Here is a 15,290-nt window from a genome sequence, read left to right as displayed (position 1 = left end):
AGTAACTTTTAGAAGTTGGGGGAAGTCACTTTAGGTGCCCGTATTATGCAGGCGTGTGTGTGTGTGTATATACGTATGTATGTGTATATATGTATGTATGTGCTTTCTTACAATCTTCTAAAATTGATTGGTCTCCAGCTAAACGTCACTCTCTTCAGGTTGTTTGGCTATGACTTTGGTGGAGATGTTTTTATGTAGTTAAGTATTAATAAGAACCTTTTTAGCATTCATAGGGTTCCCCTCTGTAATGTGATAAGAGGCGTCACTAGGGACGTCAGACCCCCTAGGATTAAAATACCCTGGGAAGCCTCAAATATTAGTGTGTGTGTATATTAAAAAAAAAAAAGTGAACCCCACCACCTTTCCTTAGAACAACATATATAATTAAACACAGTGGGGCAAATTTAATAAAGTTGTCTAAGAGTAGGAATGTTCTTAGTTGCCCACGGCAACCAATTACAGCTCCCCTTTAAAATATTCATGAGCATTCATGGTAAAATGAAAGCTGAGCTTTGATTGGTTGCCTTGGGCAACTAAGAACATTCTTACTCTTAGACAGCTTGATAAATTTGCCCCAATATACATGTTTGGTAACGCCATGTACCAAAATACCTGATCACTCAAAAACTGAAAAACTATTCTGCAATAGTGTGAACGCTGTGGCTGAACAAAGTCCAAATTCTGAATCGCTACTTTACATTTTGCCACATGTAAATATTTGCAGTAAGGTATGAAGACATCAATTAAAGGATGTGCCATTTGTACCGCACAGAAAATGCTGTAAAATGAATAAATTTGACCATTTCTGGGTTGTTTGTTAATTTTTAATGTTTTGGTAACAATAATTTATATTTTTGGTGTTGCTTAAATGTTCAGAGACCCAAAAATAAGTTGTTTTATGATCAGAGCATAGATCATCTTCTCCTACATTGTAGGTATGCATTGCTGCACATCTCGGAGAGGCCCATAATGCATTGTGTTATCTGTTTCACAAATTCTCCATTTATATCTGATAAGATACCAGCGGGGGTTCTCTTATCCACTATTTACATACAATCTTATCTGCACACATGGCACAAAGGGTGGATAACTCAGACCAGAAGATAGTGACTGTTATCTCCTTCTACATTTATTTTTTGCTTAAAGGGGTTATGCCACGAAAGTATTTACTACAAAAAGCTGTCAAAGAGGTTACAATATTTCAAAAATCTATTTGTAATGGTTACCTGGTTTCCACACAGAAGCAGATGTGGGAGGAGCCTAGCGATCAGCCTTCAGAGTTTCCTTCCACCTGCTGTGCTCAAATAGTCCCTGCATTTACAGGAATCTGTAGTGTGTCACCTACCAAAGCCCTGACACTGCTTCCACTCCTTTTAATCATTGTCAATATATACTTGAATAAGAAAATAAATAAATATAAGATATGAGATGGATGGATAGATGACAGGCGATGGATGGATGATAGATAGATGACAGGTGATTGATAATAGGACTTGGATAGATAAATAGGTGACAGCTTCTCACATGTTACTGATCTTTAGCTACTTCCCTGCTAGTCAGGGACAGGGGCCCCTTTGCAGGAGAGCAGTGTACCATGGAGGGACAGTGAATGGAGGAGAGTACAGGAGGACTGCAGGACAGCAGGGTAACATGGAGGGACAGTGCATGGTGGAGAGTGCAGGAGGAGGACTACATCAGGAGAGGTCAGAGCTCAGCCTGTTACTTGTGTTATCTCTGCAGCCTCCTGTGTGACCTGACTAATGGTGGAAGGAGGAGAGGGCTGCTATATTGCTATGATCCATGTTAGGGGGGACTCCTCTGTGCAGCAGATAGCCATGTCTGTCTGGCTGCTGTTACCTTGTATCTGGTGCTGGAAGCACCTGTGGAGGTGGTAAGCAGTGGAAATCCCCTAATTCACTGGTGTAGACGGCTGAGCTCTCTGCCCCCTCTCTCACTTCCTATTGGCTGCAGTGTGCCAGCTGATTTCTGAGTGTGGAGAGGATGCTTCCACTTCTGATGAATTACGGTGACAAATCTGTGTATTTGTTACAACACATTGCATTTTAGTCACCTTCAAAAATATGCATATATATATTTTTTCTTTTCTTTTTTTCCTCCCATAATTGCCACCTTAATTTCTTTTTCTTCATCTGACTTGTGTTTCATGCTGGAGTTTGCCCATATATTACCAATTTTATCATTTACAGTTTAGCCTTTTAAGATGTTGGGCAACTGGTGTATTGCTATTAGCTATTTAGATGCAGTTTTGACTAATATTGCCATTTGCTTCCCCTGCACATGATGTATGGAGTGTGCGCTGCCCATTACTGCAGTCATCTTTCAGCAGTGGCAGTACAATTGCTGTATTATACACAGGTCTGAGCATAGCAGGGCCATCCCCGAGCAAACTCTCATTGTTCACAATTGTCTGTGAGTAATGTTTTTAAAATAAAGTAATAAAGATTTCATTCCTCAGGGACAAAGATTGTTTTTTTTTTTTTTTTTTTTTTTTTTTAACTGCAGTAGCAAAAGGATAGAAAGGAGATTAATCCTGTTAATTTTACAGAGGCTATTAAAACTAAGCGCTCATTGGACATTGTATCTCTAATGATACTAATGTGTGATTGGAAAAAAAAAAAATTTGACACAGCCCTCACTGGAGTCCCACTGTTAGGACCTCCACTACTCACTAGAACAGAAGTCCTGTGCCCTGTTCCTCCTTATAACTACAGTTATGCAGCCAGAAGTTTATAATATGTTTGAAAATTGCTGTTTCATTTAAAGGGAACCTGTCACCAGGAATGTCATTTTTAGCTGGAGGCAGGTGCCAATAGCCTATGCTGATTTTTAAAAATGCCTTTGTCAGCTTTCTGATTCAGTTTCTCATAGTTTACTTTACTGGCTTCCATCCCAGGAAGAAAGCGGGGGCAGCTGCCTGTGGCGGTCTTTTCTCCTTCACACTTATCCAATTCCCTCCCTGTCATGTGCATTGAACAGGCAGGGAAGGTGAAGGAGGGTGTGGTCTGTAAAATGATTATCAAGTACTGAAATTATTCAGATTGCTGACAGTCATTTTTAACATCTGCATAGCATAAGCTATTGGAACCTGTCACCGGCTAAAAATGACATTCTTGGTGACAGGTTCATTTAAATGTCTATAGTGCTGAAGGGGACAGTGGAGTATAATACTCAGAAGATTCAATTAGTAAAGATGGAAACTAGATGATGGTTTTGCTTAGGAATAGTATGTGTGTCTGCCTGACTGCTGGTGTGGCGATCACAGGGATTTATCATGGTATAAGCTCACATTAGAAGAACTGCTCTTTGAATTGGTCCTAATTTTGTACATGGGAGAGCTAGGGATTCATAGCAGTAGGTCTTTTGAACTCGCTGTTCATAAATTGAATTTTGGACATTTAAAGGGAATGAGGTCTGCTTCAAATCTGTAATGCTTATGATTTATTTATACTGCACCTAAAGAAATATGTACAGATCGTAAAACAGAATCTAATGTTTTCTTTACTATAATTCTATTAACAAATCTCATTTTTTTTTCCTTCTTCCTTTAGATACCAATTTTTGGAGGAGGCTTTTCAGAACCAGAAGGGTGCTATTGAGAACCTCTTGGCTAAGCTTCTGGAAAAAAAGAACTACGTTAACTTTGCTGCTACTCAGGTTCAGAACAGGTAGATGGATACTGTTCTTCATTAAATGGAGGAGAAATGCTAGAAATTGTGTTTCAGCTATAAAATACCAAAGATTGGCTAGAAATAAATGCCAAATTCTCATCTGTGGATAACAGGACTGTTCTCAGGACTGGTTTAAAGACATTGCAGAGGACATTGCCAGACATGACCATTTTCATTATGTTCTTAGAAGCTCATGGAAGGTTTTAAATGCAAAAGTCATTAGTTCCTTTGCTATAAAAGAAAAAGTGATAAATGATAGTGATTTACTAAAAAGCTACTGAGAGAGAGTGAAAAATGACATCCATTGAGATTTATCATAATTTCAGTTTGTTTTTCTCTCTTAAAGTCTGTATTTTGTAACGGTTTCTGGATTCTGATCCCTGGTATCAGTGCCTGTAAATATGCATCATGTTCTTTTACAGTTATGGAAAAACCAGCAAAGAATAGGAACATAATCTAATTTCATTCTCCTGGTATTTTAGTGTGATATTTTATTTTTAGTGATGGTACAGGGGGAAGGTCTTTATGATCTGAGTAGTATAGGTAGTGTTTATAATGCTTGTGTACGGAGCCGCTTATTTGGTGTCCCAGTGGCAGGACAGCCCCTACAGGGGCTGTCAAGTATACTCCTTCAAGTATACTGACTCCTGGTTTCCGGCATCAGAAACTTCGGCTGCGGGCACCACCATAAACTGCTCCTCATTAGAGAAGGATTGCTGTCCTACCCCTCCATTCGTTTGGCCCCTACAGGGAGAGATTCTTTTCATTCCCTATTACTATTATAAACTTGGTTAAAATTGAATTTCCCATCTTTTTTCTTCTTGTGTTCTGTAGGTTAAAGGAAGTGAATGAAACTAATAAAAGGGTGGAACAGGAAATTAAAGTTGCTATCTTCACGTTAATAAATGAAATTAATAAGAAGGGCAAATCTCTGTTACAACAGCTGGAGGTAGGAGATGTTACAATTTTTTTTTTTTTTCATTTTGTATCCATTTTAGATAAGTGACAAATTCAGTTTCTTTAATCCAGAATTAATGACTTGACATTAGCTGCTTTTATCATTTTGTAATATGTATGGTTATGGAAAGTATGTAATGCATTAGGTTAGGAAAAGTAGATGGAATCCATTGGAATACACAACTTGCTGACTGGTGCTGGATTTCCAAGTTGCACTCGTTCTTATCACAAATCCATAAAAGGAGTGAACATCAATATCTAGACAGAATAGGGATTTTGGCACACTTGGAACACTTTGGAACACTTTAGAAAAGGTAGAGAAAGACAACCTCAATCAAAATATCAAACAGTGTATACTTTAGGTATTTGTTGATTTCTCATCTTAGTAATGTAATACAGAGAATGTTCATTAAAAGCCAATTGCATATCTCAAGATGTTGATGTAATGTGAAAAGGATGAGTATTTCATGGTTGTAGCTGGACTTGGTGTCCTCACTGCTTTTAGCTGTCTTTATGATGCTTCGCCACTCACTGCTGTGGAGTAGCTCAATACAGTTTGAGGACACTTCACCAGTGATTCAAGTCCAGCTACAATCCTGTAATATAAATGCCCTTTTCACAATCCTGCTGCTACTGACTACACAAACAAAGGTATTGTTGTGTAGCTTCCAGTGGTTGCTAGCTATCTCTGTTTGCAGCTTTATATGGACAAAATAAATGGTAAAATCTGAGCTAAAAGGGAGTATTTTAAAGTTTTTTTCTATGTATGTAACTTAGAACAGTTTCCAACTTTAAAATATGGATGGGACTAGGCTCTTGTATCATCATAATTCCTTTATTTTGAGACTTGCAAGGTTGTAAGGATGATATTTAATTCTGTGAGTCAGGACGGGTTCTGTACGGGAAGTATGTAGATCTATGGTCCATATTTCAGGGACTGAACACAGACATCCATAACTGTCTTTAACTTTTAGAAGAAATCTCCATTTTTGCAGTAAATGTTACTTATAAGTAGTATTTTTAATTTATGCTTTATGGGCTACAGACATGTATTGATCCTACAGTTATCCTTTGAATGGCTTCTAATGTGCAGCAAATTGTTTCGCATCTATTAGAGTGTCACAAAAGAACGCCAAGTGAAGCTTGTACAGCAGCAAAATGATATAACTGGCCTCTCCAGGCAGGTGAAGCACGTCATGAACTTCACAAACTGGGCAATCGCAAGTGGCAGCAGCACAGCATTGTTGTACAGCAAACGCCTGGTAAGTCATGCTGTGCTAATACTGTACATTGATGTTGGTGAGAAACTGAGTATCCTGTAGAAGACTGTAATATTGCACAGTGAGATGTATTTAAATGGGATACAATATTTTAATTCCACATGGAGTATAATCACAAAAGGAGCTGAATAACAAGGCACACATAGTTAAATACATGTTGCGTAATATGCTTTACTTTATTTAAAATTCTTTTTTCAGTTTTTAATTCTTATAAATCAATTTCTTTCAGATCACTTTTCAGTTACGTCACATTTTAAAAGCTCGGTGTGACCCTGTACCAGCAGCGAATGGAGCAGTAAGGTTCCATTGTGACCCAACATTCTGGGCAAAAAATGTAGTAAATTTAGGTAAGACTCTAGGTGAGCTTCTATCCTGGTTGTCTAGTTTCCTTGTGTTTAGAGTTTGTTATAAATGACCTTTTGCTGTATACAATGTTGTGGGCAACCATCCTCTGTGAGGGTCACATATATGCCCTACAGCAGCCACATGAGCATAGCAAACAAGTATCTGGAGATGACAATGAGAGAGTGTTGTGGCCATGCCCAGTGTAGATAAGAGGTGTGGCTGTTACTAATTTGCTTAAGATCACACCATTGATAGAGCTTGCTGATGGATGTATTAAATTGCATTGTAATTCTTGCTGTGATTATGATGAGATGAACATGTCAACCTGTTGTGGGGTCAGAATGAGAATTGTAGAGTTTACAGATCACTTTTAAATTAATTAATGAAATGGAAAATTACTTAAACAGTAAAATGTATTGTAAGTAAATTATTCTTGTTGCTTCATGGTTTGTATTGGTGTCATTTTTACTGTCATCTTATGTTTGTGGACTTCTTTGGGCCTTTATATTTTATGTTCTGAATTACTTTCCTGAATCAGTCTCTTTATGGGGCCAGGCTATCAATTTAAGTTTTTTTTAATTTTTTTTAATCTAACGTTTGCATGGAAGCAAAGTACTGCTTCCCATTTAAGGAGTGTTGAAAAAAAACTACATTTTATAAGCGATCAAGAAGAGCTTACAAAAAAGGAGGAATCTCAATGTTTCTTTATGCAAATGACCAGAACTGGCCAAGCTAATAAATAAGGTAGATTATGGTCTAGAATGGCATGGCATGCTGTATACTTGGGGGCCAGGGCAGGCTGTATAGGGGGGGGGGGGCTATGGCCAATGCATTTCTCACCCTCAGCTTATAGTCAAATCAATAGCTTTTCACATTTTTTTGTGTGTTAAAATTGGGTACCTTGGCTTATACTCGGGTCGGCTTATGCCCGAGTACGTACGGTATTTAATTTTCAAATATACTTTCTGTATCAATTCCTCACCATTTTCTAGATCTGTGCTTGCTGTCTATCCACTGGAGGTAAACGTAGGAGCTTACTATTGAATGACAGCAAGCAGAGATCTAGAAAACTGTAACGAATTGATACAGAAAGTATATTGGAAAATTGTATAACTTTTCATTACACAAACAATATCAATTATTTGCTGAAAGTGGATAAACCCTTAATTTCCCTGACTTCCAAATGTTACTCCTCTGTATATAGAGAACCTGACACCGTTAGTCATGGTGGAGAAGTCCTCAAGAGTCATGCCATGACCTAACTTTACCAGTAGCCCAGAATGTTATAGCTACTGCAGTATATGTGGAGTTTAAAAGGTGACTTTCCTTGGCCCATGATTATAGAAATATGTGTTGAAATGTTTAAATGTCAAAATGGCCATTTAGATGAATGATATCTATTGAAATTTTTTTTGCCTCTAGGTAATCTTATTGTTGAAAATAAGGCACCTTCTGGGTATGCCCCCAATGTGGTTGTGGGGCAAGGTCCCCAGGGAACAAACCATGTAAATAAACCCCCTGCACAAATAAACCTAGCACAACTCCGACTACAGCATATGCAGCAGCAGGCGTACGCTCAGAAACACCAGCAGCTTCAGCAAATGCGAATGGTCCAACCACCTGGCCCACATCAAAGGCCATCTGGCCCACAAGTAATGCATCAACAGGCAAGTACAATGGAGGGGGAGGGTTTCTTCCAGAGATTCTGTTACATTCTGTCTAGAAATACAAACACATTTGTGTGGTGGGGCGAGTTCATTACTGATCGTATAATGTACTAAGGAATAGGTTAGGTTAAATGTAGGCCTCTCTTCTTAAATGGAAGCAAATACATACCATACCCTAGTAGAGATGCAGACCGTGTTTTCTAGTAGAACTGTTCACTTGTAACTCAATGGGACATTGTTAACCTGAATAAATCACTCCCAATTATAATTCGGTTATAGACCTTAATTTCTCCAATCCCAAATCTCTGCTCATCCGTTCACTGGCTATAATCACGACCCGCCTCTCCCAGTGTTTGGAGCATTTCCTGCTTTACTGACTAACCATGAAGCGAAACCTATAGAAGAATCACCTGAAGGTTTTATTTTTTTAGTATTACTTGTGGGAAGGTCATTGACTTTGGAGGGAAAGTTCTAACTAAAAATAAATCTCTTTGCAGCCTCCAAGGTTAATCAGCATGCAAACCATGCAGAGAAATAATATGAACTGCGTACCCTTCCAAGCACATCAGATGAGAATGGTACAGAACGCTGCACAGAATGCCAACCGGATGCCAGGTGTACCTCGTCACAATGGGCCTCAGTACTCCATGATGCAACCTCATCTCCAAAGACAGGTAATTTCATATTGTAAAACAATCCTTTATTCTTCGTATTTATTACTAAACATAAATCATGTACAAAGAATTCCTCTCCTATCCATATCAACTAAATTTATGCTGCAATATTCCACAGCATAGTCATCTAATTATTATAGTGCTGAGGGATGTTTTGTCTGCACTGTGGATTGCTGGAGGTCTAGTTAGAACAAGCAGAATCAAAACTTAGAAATCTACAGTCTTTATAGATCCAGTAGACTTACGGGTCTAACTCCTGACATGCACAGAGATCAGCTGTTTCCCAGACTGGTATTGATGACCTATACTTACCATAGATCATCAGAAGTAATGTCCTGTGAACTGCTATGAAAAATATACTTTATTAAAGGAAACCTACCACTTCCGATAAGCTGCAAATGCCGTGCACCAGCTCAGGGTGAACTGGTGCGGGTGCTTATTTTCGTTGTTTTTAAACCGGTGTAAAGCGTTTAAACGCTTTAGTAATCTTTATATACAAGTAACTTCACCGCACAGTGGTCCACGTTCGGCGCACTATGCGCGCGACCACTTCCTATTCAGGCGCCGGAAGTGGTCACGCGCATGGTGTGCTGAGCGCGGACCAGGTGCGATGAAGCTACTTGTATAAAAAGATTACTAAAGCGTTTAAAAGCTTTACATCCGTTTAAAAACCTAATGAAAATAAGCGCTGGCACCAGCTCACCCTGAGCTGGTACACGTCATTTGCAGATTATAACCACCATCGGACGTGGTAGGTTTCCTTTAAGTAATCAGCTTCTCTGTGATGACTTAGACACTCTATCTGGCCCCTATATGGAACAAAAGGTAGAGGAAAAATGACACTGGAGCTTAATGGAGTATATTACAAATGCTACCATTGTCTGCACTATTAATTTATCCATTTTTGTTGAAATCTTAAAGTTACACTTTAACCTTTCAGCAATGCAATAATTTCAGCAATGATTTGTCAAAATGCATTTCCCATATGTCAACTTGACAACCTATTTAACTAATATAAAATTCATTCTATGAAGTTCCTCTTTACAGCACAGTATTATTGATTAATTATTATTGTTGTTTATTATTGCCTGCAATAAATGTTAGTAAATGAGATTTTCTCCTGGGAAGTAGACTTAAACACGGAGTCTAGTACTTTCTACAGTGTTGGCAGCCTAGAAACTGACCTATATACGTATATGCTTCTTTGCTTCCAGCAGCACTCTAATCCTGGGCATGCTGGTCCATTTCCAGTCGTCTCAATCCATAACAATGCAATCAATCCTACTAGCCCCACAACAGCAACCATGGCAAATGCAAACAGAGGTCCAACCAGCCCCTCTGTTACATCGATAGAATTAATTCCATCTGTAACAAATCCAGAAAACCTTCCATCTCTGCCTGACATCCCACCTATTCAGGTCAGTACACCCTACTTGAATTATTCATGCTTTCACAGTTTTTCTTTTCGCTGCTGGAATTGCTTACTTCTGTAAATCTTTTGGATGCTGTGTACAGTTCAGAGCCAAATAAATAAAATAAAACTTTCTTAATTATGCCTACAATGCTGTTAGAAACTATGGAAAATTCTGCATGTTTGGTTGTGTATTTTTTCATGGTTTTTGTTTTTCCATATTCTGGGTAAGGTACGCAATTGTAATCAAAGTGAGATTTTTCTCTGTTTTTAGCCACCCTATTGTGTATTTAGTGCTTTTTTTTTTCCAGCGGGCTGTAATAGGATGTGCCTAAGAGGAGGCACTGAGAGCCTCTGAGAGGCTCCTGGCTGTTAAAGAAATGGATTGGTGGCCCTAATGACAACAAAATGGCAGCGTCCATGCCCAGCAGCGTGTTGTTGTGGGGTTTGCATACAGGTTAACTGTTGTAATCTTTGCCAGCCATCTACCAACAAAATCCAGCATGATAAACCAGGAACACTAACTGATAGATCCTGGAAAGAATAATATATTCTTATATTTGTTATCCATGGCCCCCTTCCTCTTAAAATCAACAGACCCTCCATGCTGCAACTTCACAAGCTGGTACACTGAGCACTTCCCCTCCCATCGCATGCTGAAACTTCCCCTGCTGGCGTGGAGGAAGAAGTGCTGGGAGGGCAGTGGGGATACAGTGCAACAGCAGGCTCCATAATTTTACCACACATAATTGGGAAAACATATAGCCTTGAGTATAAGCCTAGGGTAAGAAATGCAGCCACTTCTCTCTATTAGTCTCCCTTCGGATTTTTAAAATGTCCAGCAGCGCGCCCACCACGAATAATATGCCCCGAGCAGCGCGCCCACCACGAATAATATGCCCCGAGCAGCGTGCCCACCACGAATAATATGCCCCGAACAGCGCGCCCACTGCCACTGATACTATGCCCCGAGCAGCGCGCCCACTGCCACTGATACTATGCCCCGAGCAGCGCGCCCACTGCCACTGATACTATGCCCCGAGCAGCGCGCCCACCGCCACTGATACTATGCCCCGAGCAGCGCGCCCACCGCCACTGATACTATGCCCCGAGCAGCGCGCCCACCGCCACTGATACTATGCCCCGAGCAGCGCGCCCACCGCCACTGATACTATGCCCCGAGCAGCGCGCCCACCGCCACTGATACTATGCCCCGAGCAGCGCGCCCACCGCCACTGATACTGTGCCCCGAGCAGCGCGCCCACCGCCACTGATACTATGCCCCGAGCAGCGCGCCCACCGCCACTGATACTATGCCCCGAGCAGCGCGCCCACCGCCACTGATGCTATGCCCCGAGCAGCGCGCCCACCGCCACTGATGCTATGCCCCGAGCAGCGCGCCCACCGCCACTGATGCTATGCCCCGAGCAGCGCGCCCACCGCCACTGATGCTATGCCCCGAGCAGCGCGCCCACCGCCACTGATACTATGCCCCGAGCAGCGCGCCCACCGCCACTGATACTATGCCCCGAGCAGCGCGCCCACCGCCACTGATACTATGCCCCGAGCAGCGCGCCCACTGCCACTGATACTATGCCCCGAGCAGCGCGCCCACCAAAAAATAAGCATAGTACTTGCCCTCCGTTGACCCCCAGCATACTCTTCTCCCTGCAGAAAGTCTTCGGGTTCTGGCTGTTCGGCAAATGCACCTCTATTGAATCTGCCAGTGCACAAACTGTGACATCAGCAGGCAGGGACACTGCCGCGTTATAGGTTGTGCTCTGGCAGATTGCATTGACGTTCATATGCCGGTGCCAGATGGGGAAGTATTACGTTTATTTATTTTTTTTTTATACACTCGAGACTAAGCAGAGTGGGGCTTTTTCAGCGCAAAAGAGTATAATACGGTACTTTATGACCTAATTCCCGATGTATATTTTCCCTCTCTGCCCCACCTCCAATCCACTGCTCACCAGCTGCCAGCGCGTCGCTGACAGACAAATGGGAGCGGCAAGCCTCCATGCTGCTGAAGATGTGTCCGAACAACGACAGACTAATCAAAGTTACTGTGCACGCAGAGCTCCCAGGCTGCCGGCACATAGCCGGTGGTGGAACGGGCGCTCTCTTGCTGCTGGGGACGCACGCGATGGTAGATTTCCTTTAACAGCACACCTTTCGCAGGAATGTCTTTTTTAGCTGGAGTCGGGTTCCTTTAGCTGATGCTTTGCTGATTTTAAAAAGGTCAGTGAGTGTTTGCAGGTTTTTAGTGCACAGGCGCGAGTCAAGGATGTCCTGTGCCAGCCCACTCTGTGGCACCCCCCTTCAGTCCCCCCTCCATGCCTGCAAGAATTTGCAATTACTTAGTCCTTGAAGAAAAAATGTCCCCCCCATGCTATTTTGCTTGCAGAAGTGACTCTGCTCTTATTCTCCAAATGTTAATCAGCATTCTCCTATATTACAGAGGAATTATCATCAATATGTATTAGACATGTAAGCTTGTACTGGTAGTGTAACATAACTTGCTTTTGTGCTTTCTTTTCTTGCAGTTGGAAGATGCTGGATCTAGCAATTTAGACAACATATTAAGTAGGTACATTTCAATGGGTCATCAACTTCCACAGCCAACAAGCACTATGAATCCATCCCCAGGGCCATCTGCCATGTCACCAGGCTCAACCGGTAAGTGATGTTAGTGGCTTTTAATTTTGTTTTGGCCATGAGTATTCAATATTTTGAATACCGTTAAATAATAACTTAATTTTTTAATCAGTTGTATTTTTTCTTAAATGAATAGAACGGGTGATATTAAATTTTGTAATATACTTAATAAAGTACAGCAGCTTTTCTATGTCTTGTTTCGGCTCACTCTTCTTCTGTAGTGAGTAGTGTACCCGAAAGCCTTGAGAACTTTATCCACATCCGGCAGAGGCTAATTAAGTCTTTCCATGCCTAGAGCATACCTACATTGCTGATTCAGGTGTCTGAGATTGTCTATAAAGAAATAAGTCATGAGGAACATTACCAGGTTCCTTTATCTGTCAGTGGAATACAGAACAGAAAGTTGACCTAAGGATTGCTTAGATACAGGAAAGGTAGTTGGGGGGGGGGGTTCTTTAACAAAGTAAATAACAAAGTTTACTGTTATCTCCAGAAAAAGCTTCTATGAATTATGTTTGTGTAAAATACATGGAAAAGATAAAAATATAATTCTGATGGTTATTCTTGGGCTGAGTTCACACTTAAATCGGGGGTTTCCATTTAAATCATAGTGGAGCAGAAATGGGAAGGGAACAAAGTCTTTACCATTTACCTTCCATTCCACATTGACTTCCATGTATGGAAAGTTACTTTGTTATAATAGCAGGAAAAAAGAAGGTCTGCAGCACATTTTTCTTGCTGTTTTTATAACTCAAAGGGAAACTGAATCTGCCAAATGCAGGTTTTAACTGAGCCTTTGTGGAATTTTGTCAATAATAACCGTTATCCCTTATCCACAACCCTTGGTGATCAGTGCAATGGGGACTGCACATCCCATAGCTGCCCAATAGTAAATGGCGCTCATCAGAACAGGCTGTCCTGTAGACGTTAACAAACTCAACAAAATTCTCCTTATGAATAATCTTGTCTAACTTCTGTTGTGTAAAAGGAACAAAGTATGATGGACAAAATGGTTTGTGAGGTGGTGCATGTAGTGGCTATATTAGTAGGAAATATAAATCCCCCTTTTGTTTCAGGCTTATCCAACTCTCATACACCTGTAAGACCTCCCAGTACATCAAGCACAGGTAGCAGAGGAAGGTGAGTAACTGGCCTGTCATACATTATAGAAAGAACCTTTTGCTTTTCTACCAGTCTGTTAGTCCTAAGGTCTAAATATATTTTGAAAGAACTCTGTTTTAAAATTCTGTTATAGAAATGTATGTACTTGTAATGTGGTTGTTACCAGTAGGAGGGAGGTAACTGCAGCCTGATATTGCCTATATTTGTCTGATGCTGTCAAATCAGAGTGATTCTAAAAGAATTGATAGGAGATTTAAGAATTATTGTTTCATGAAGAATACAAAACTGTGGCTGTCTAACACCTTAGATTAATGAGTTTTAATATGCAGAGTAGAAGTAGACCGTTCTCTGTTGTGTCAGATTAATCCCTGTCTGATGCTGGTTGATAAAACTGGTGCAGTATAAGCCTGAATAGTCCTACTTTGTACCTCCCATTAGTTGGTCTAATTTGCTGCGCCATGATATTTAATTTTCTGAGAGGGGCATAGCCAGATGCTGTGACTGGTGAGCTTTTGGGATCCTGACCTTCATCCTGCCTATTGGACAGCAATCCTTGGCTCCACAATATTTATTTTTCTGGCCATAGGCTATTTTCTGCTAGGTCTTGTCCTGTTTTTTTACTCAGAAAACATCCCTTAATGCCATGTTGGAAAACTGCCTAAAAATGGTCTAAAACCTTCAATAAATGTGAAATAAAAATTTCTGGTGCAAATTACTCTAGTAGTCTGGCAGATTCTCTACAGAGTCTCCCCCATTATTTTGTAGACAGAAAGAGAATCAATTTTTAACTTTTAAACATTTTAATTTTTACATTTCTTTTCAATTACACAGTTGTGGTTCAAGTGGTCGAGCTGTTGATAGAAATGCTTTTAAATCTGATCCGGTGAAGGTTAAACAGGAACCTGGTACAGAAGAGGATGTGTGTAGTTATTCTGGAGCCGTCAAGCAAGAGAAATCTGAGGATGGCAGGCGGAGTGCATGCATGGTAAATAGGGACACTCTTTGCAACATTGTCCATCTTGTAAATACTGTCATAAAACACAATGTATAACCTCTTAGTATTACAGCTTATCTTATCAGTACATAGTTTTAAGATCTTCTAATGACAAGATTTTGTTTTGCTAAGTGAATACAATTTTGGGTGATTCTTGGTTGTACTATTTTTCACCAAATGAAAACCTAAATGGAAAAGCGATGTGTGTCAAAGTACTTTCCATGATTGAATAGCGTGTAGAGCCATCTTGGTCACCAATAGCAGGAAATGTTACTTTCAGGTCCTGACTTTCACTTTTTCGGTCTTCTACTTAACTGTATACAGTTGTCAATTTAAACATATAAAGCAAATCTACCATCAAAATCAAGTATGATAAACCAGGGACATTACTCATAGATCCAGGCACCATGACTCTGGTAATCTTTTTATATTTGTTATCCATAGCCTCCTTTCTAAAAATCAACTTATTCTAATGATTTAGAAAGTTGATTTT

General features: G+C 40.5%; 1 protein-coding gene across 6 annotated transcripts in view; it reads left to right on the top strand.

The window, feature by feature from the left end:
* The window catches only part of TRIM33 (tripartite motif containing 33), a 70,338-nt gene that overhangs the window by 46,274 nt on the left and 8,774 nt on the right, over positions 1-15,290 (top strand). For 2 of the 6 annotated variants that reach the window (XM_072137659.1, XM_072137654.1), the window contains exons 5-14: positions 3,570-3,686; positions 4,524-4,638; positions 5,762-5,908; positions 6,156-6,285; positions 7,694-7,938; positions 8,436-8,612; positions 9,827-10,030; positions 12,570-12,702; positions 13,758-13,821; positions 14,635-14,788. In XM_072137659.1, the coding sequence (XP_071993760.1) occupies positions 3,570-3,686; positions 4,524-4,638; positions 5,762-5,908; positions 6,156-6,285; positions 7,694-7,938; positions 8,436-8,612; positions 9,827-10,030; positions 12,570-12,702; positions 13,758-13,821; positions 14,635-14,788 (1,486 nt within the window). The remainder of the gene's footprint in view (positions 1-3,569; positions 3,687-4,523; positions 4,639-5,761; positions 5,909-6,155; positions 6,286-7,693; positions 7,939-8,435; positions 8,613-9,826; positions 10,031-12,569; positions 12,703-13,757; positions 13,822-14,634; positions 14,789-15,290) is intronic. The other 4 variants (XM_072137660.1, XM_072137658.1, XM_072137656.1 and 1 more) reach the window with 3 other exon arrangements.

This window comes from Engystomops pustulosus, chromosome 2, assembly GCF_040894005.1.
Source record: "Engystomops pustulosus chromosome 2, aEngPut4.maternal, whole genome shotgun sequence".
NCBI classification, from domain to species: domain Eukaryota; kingdom Metazoa; phylum Chordata; class Amphibia; order Anura; family Leptodactylidae; genus Engystomops; species Engystomops pustulosus.
Note: the sequence above shows the minus strand (reverse complement) of the source record. Positions and strands in the feature narration are given on the sequence as shown.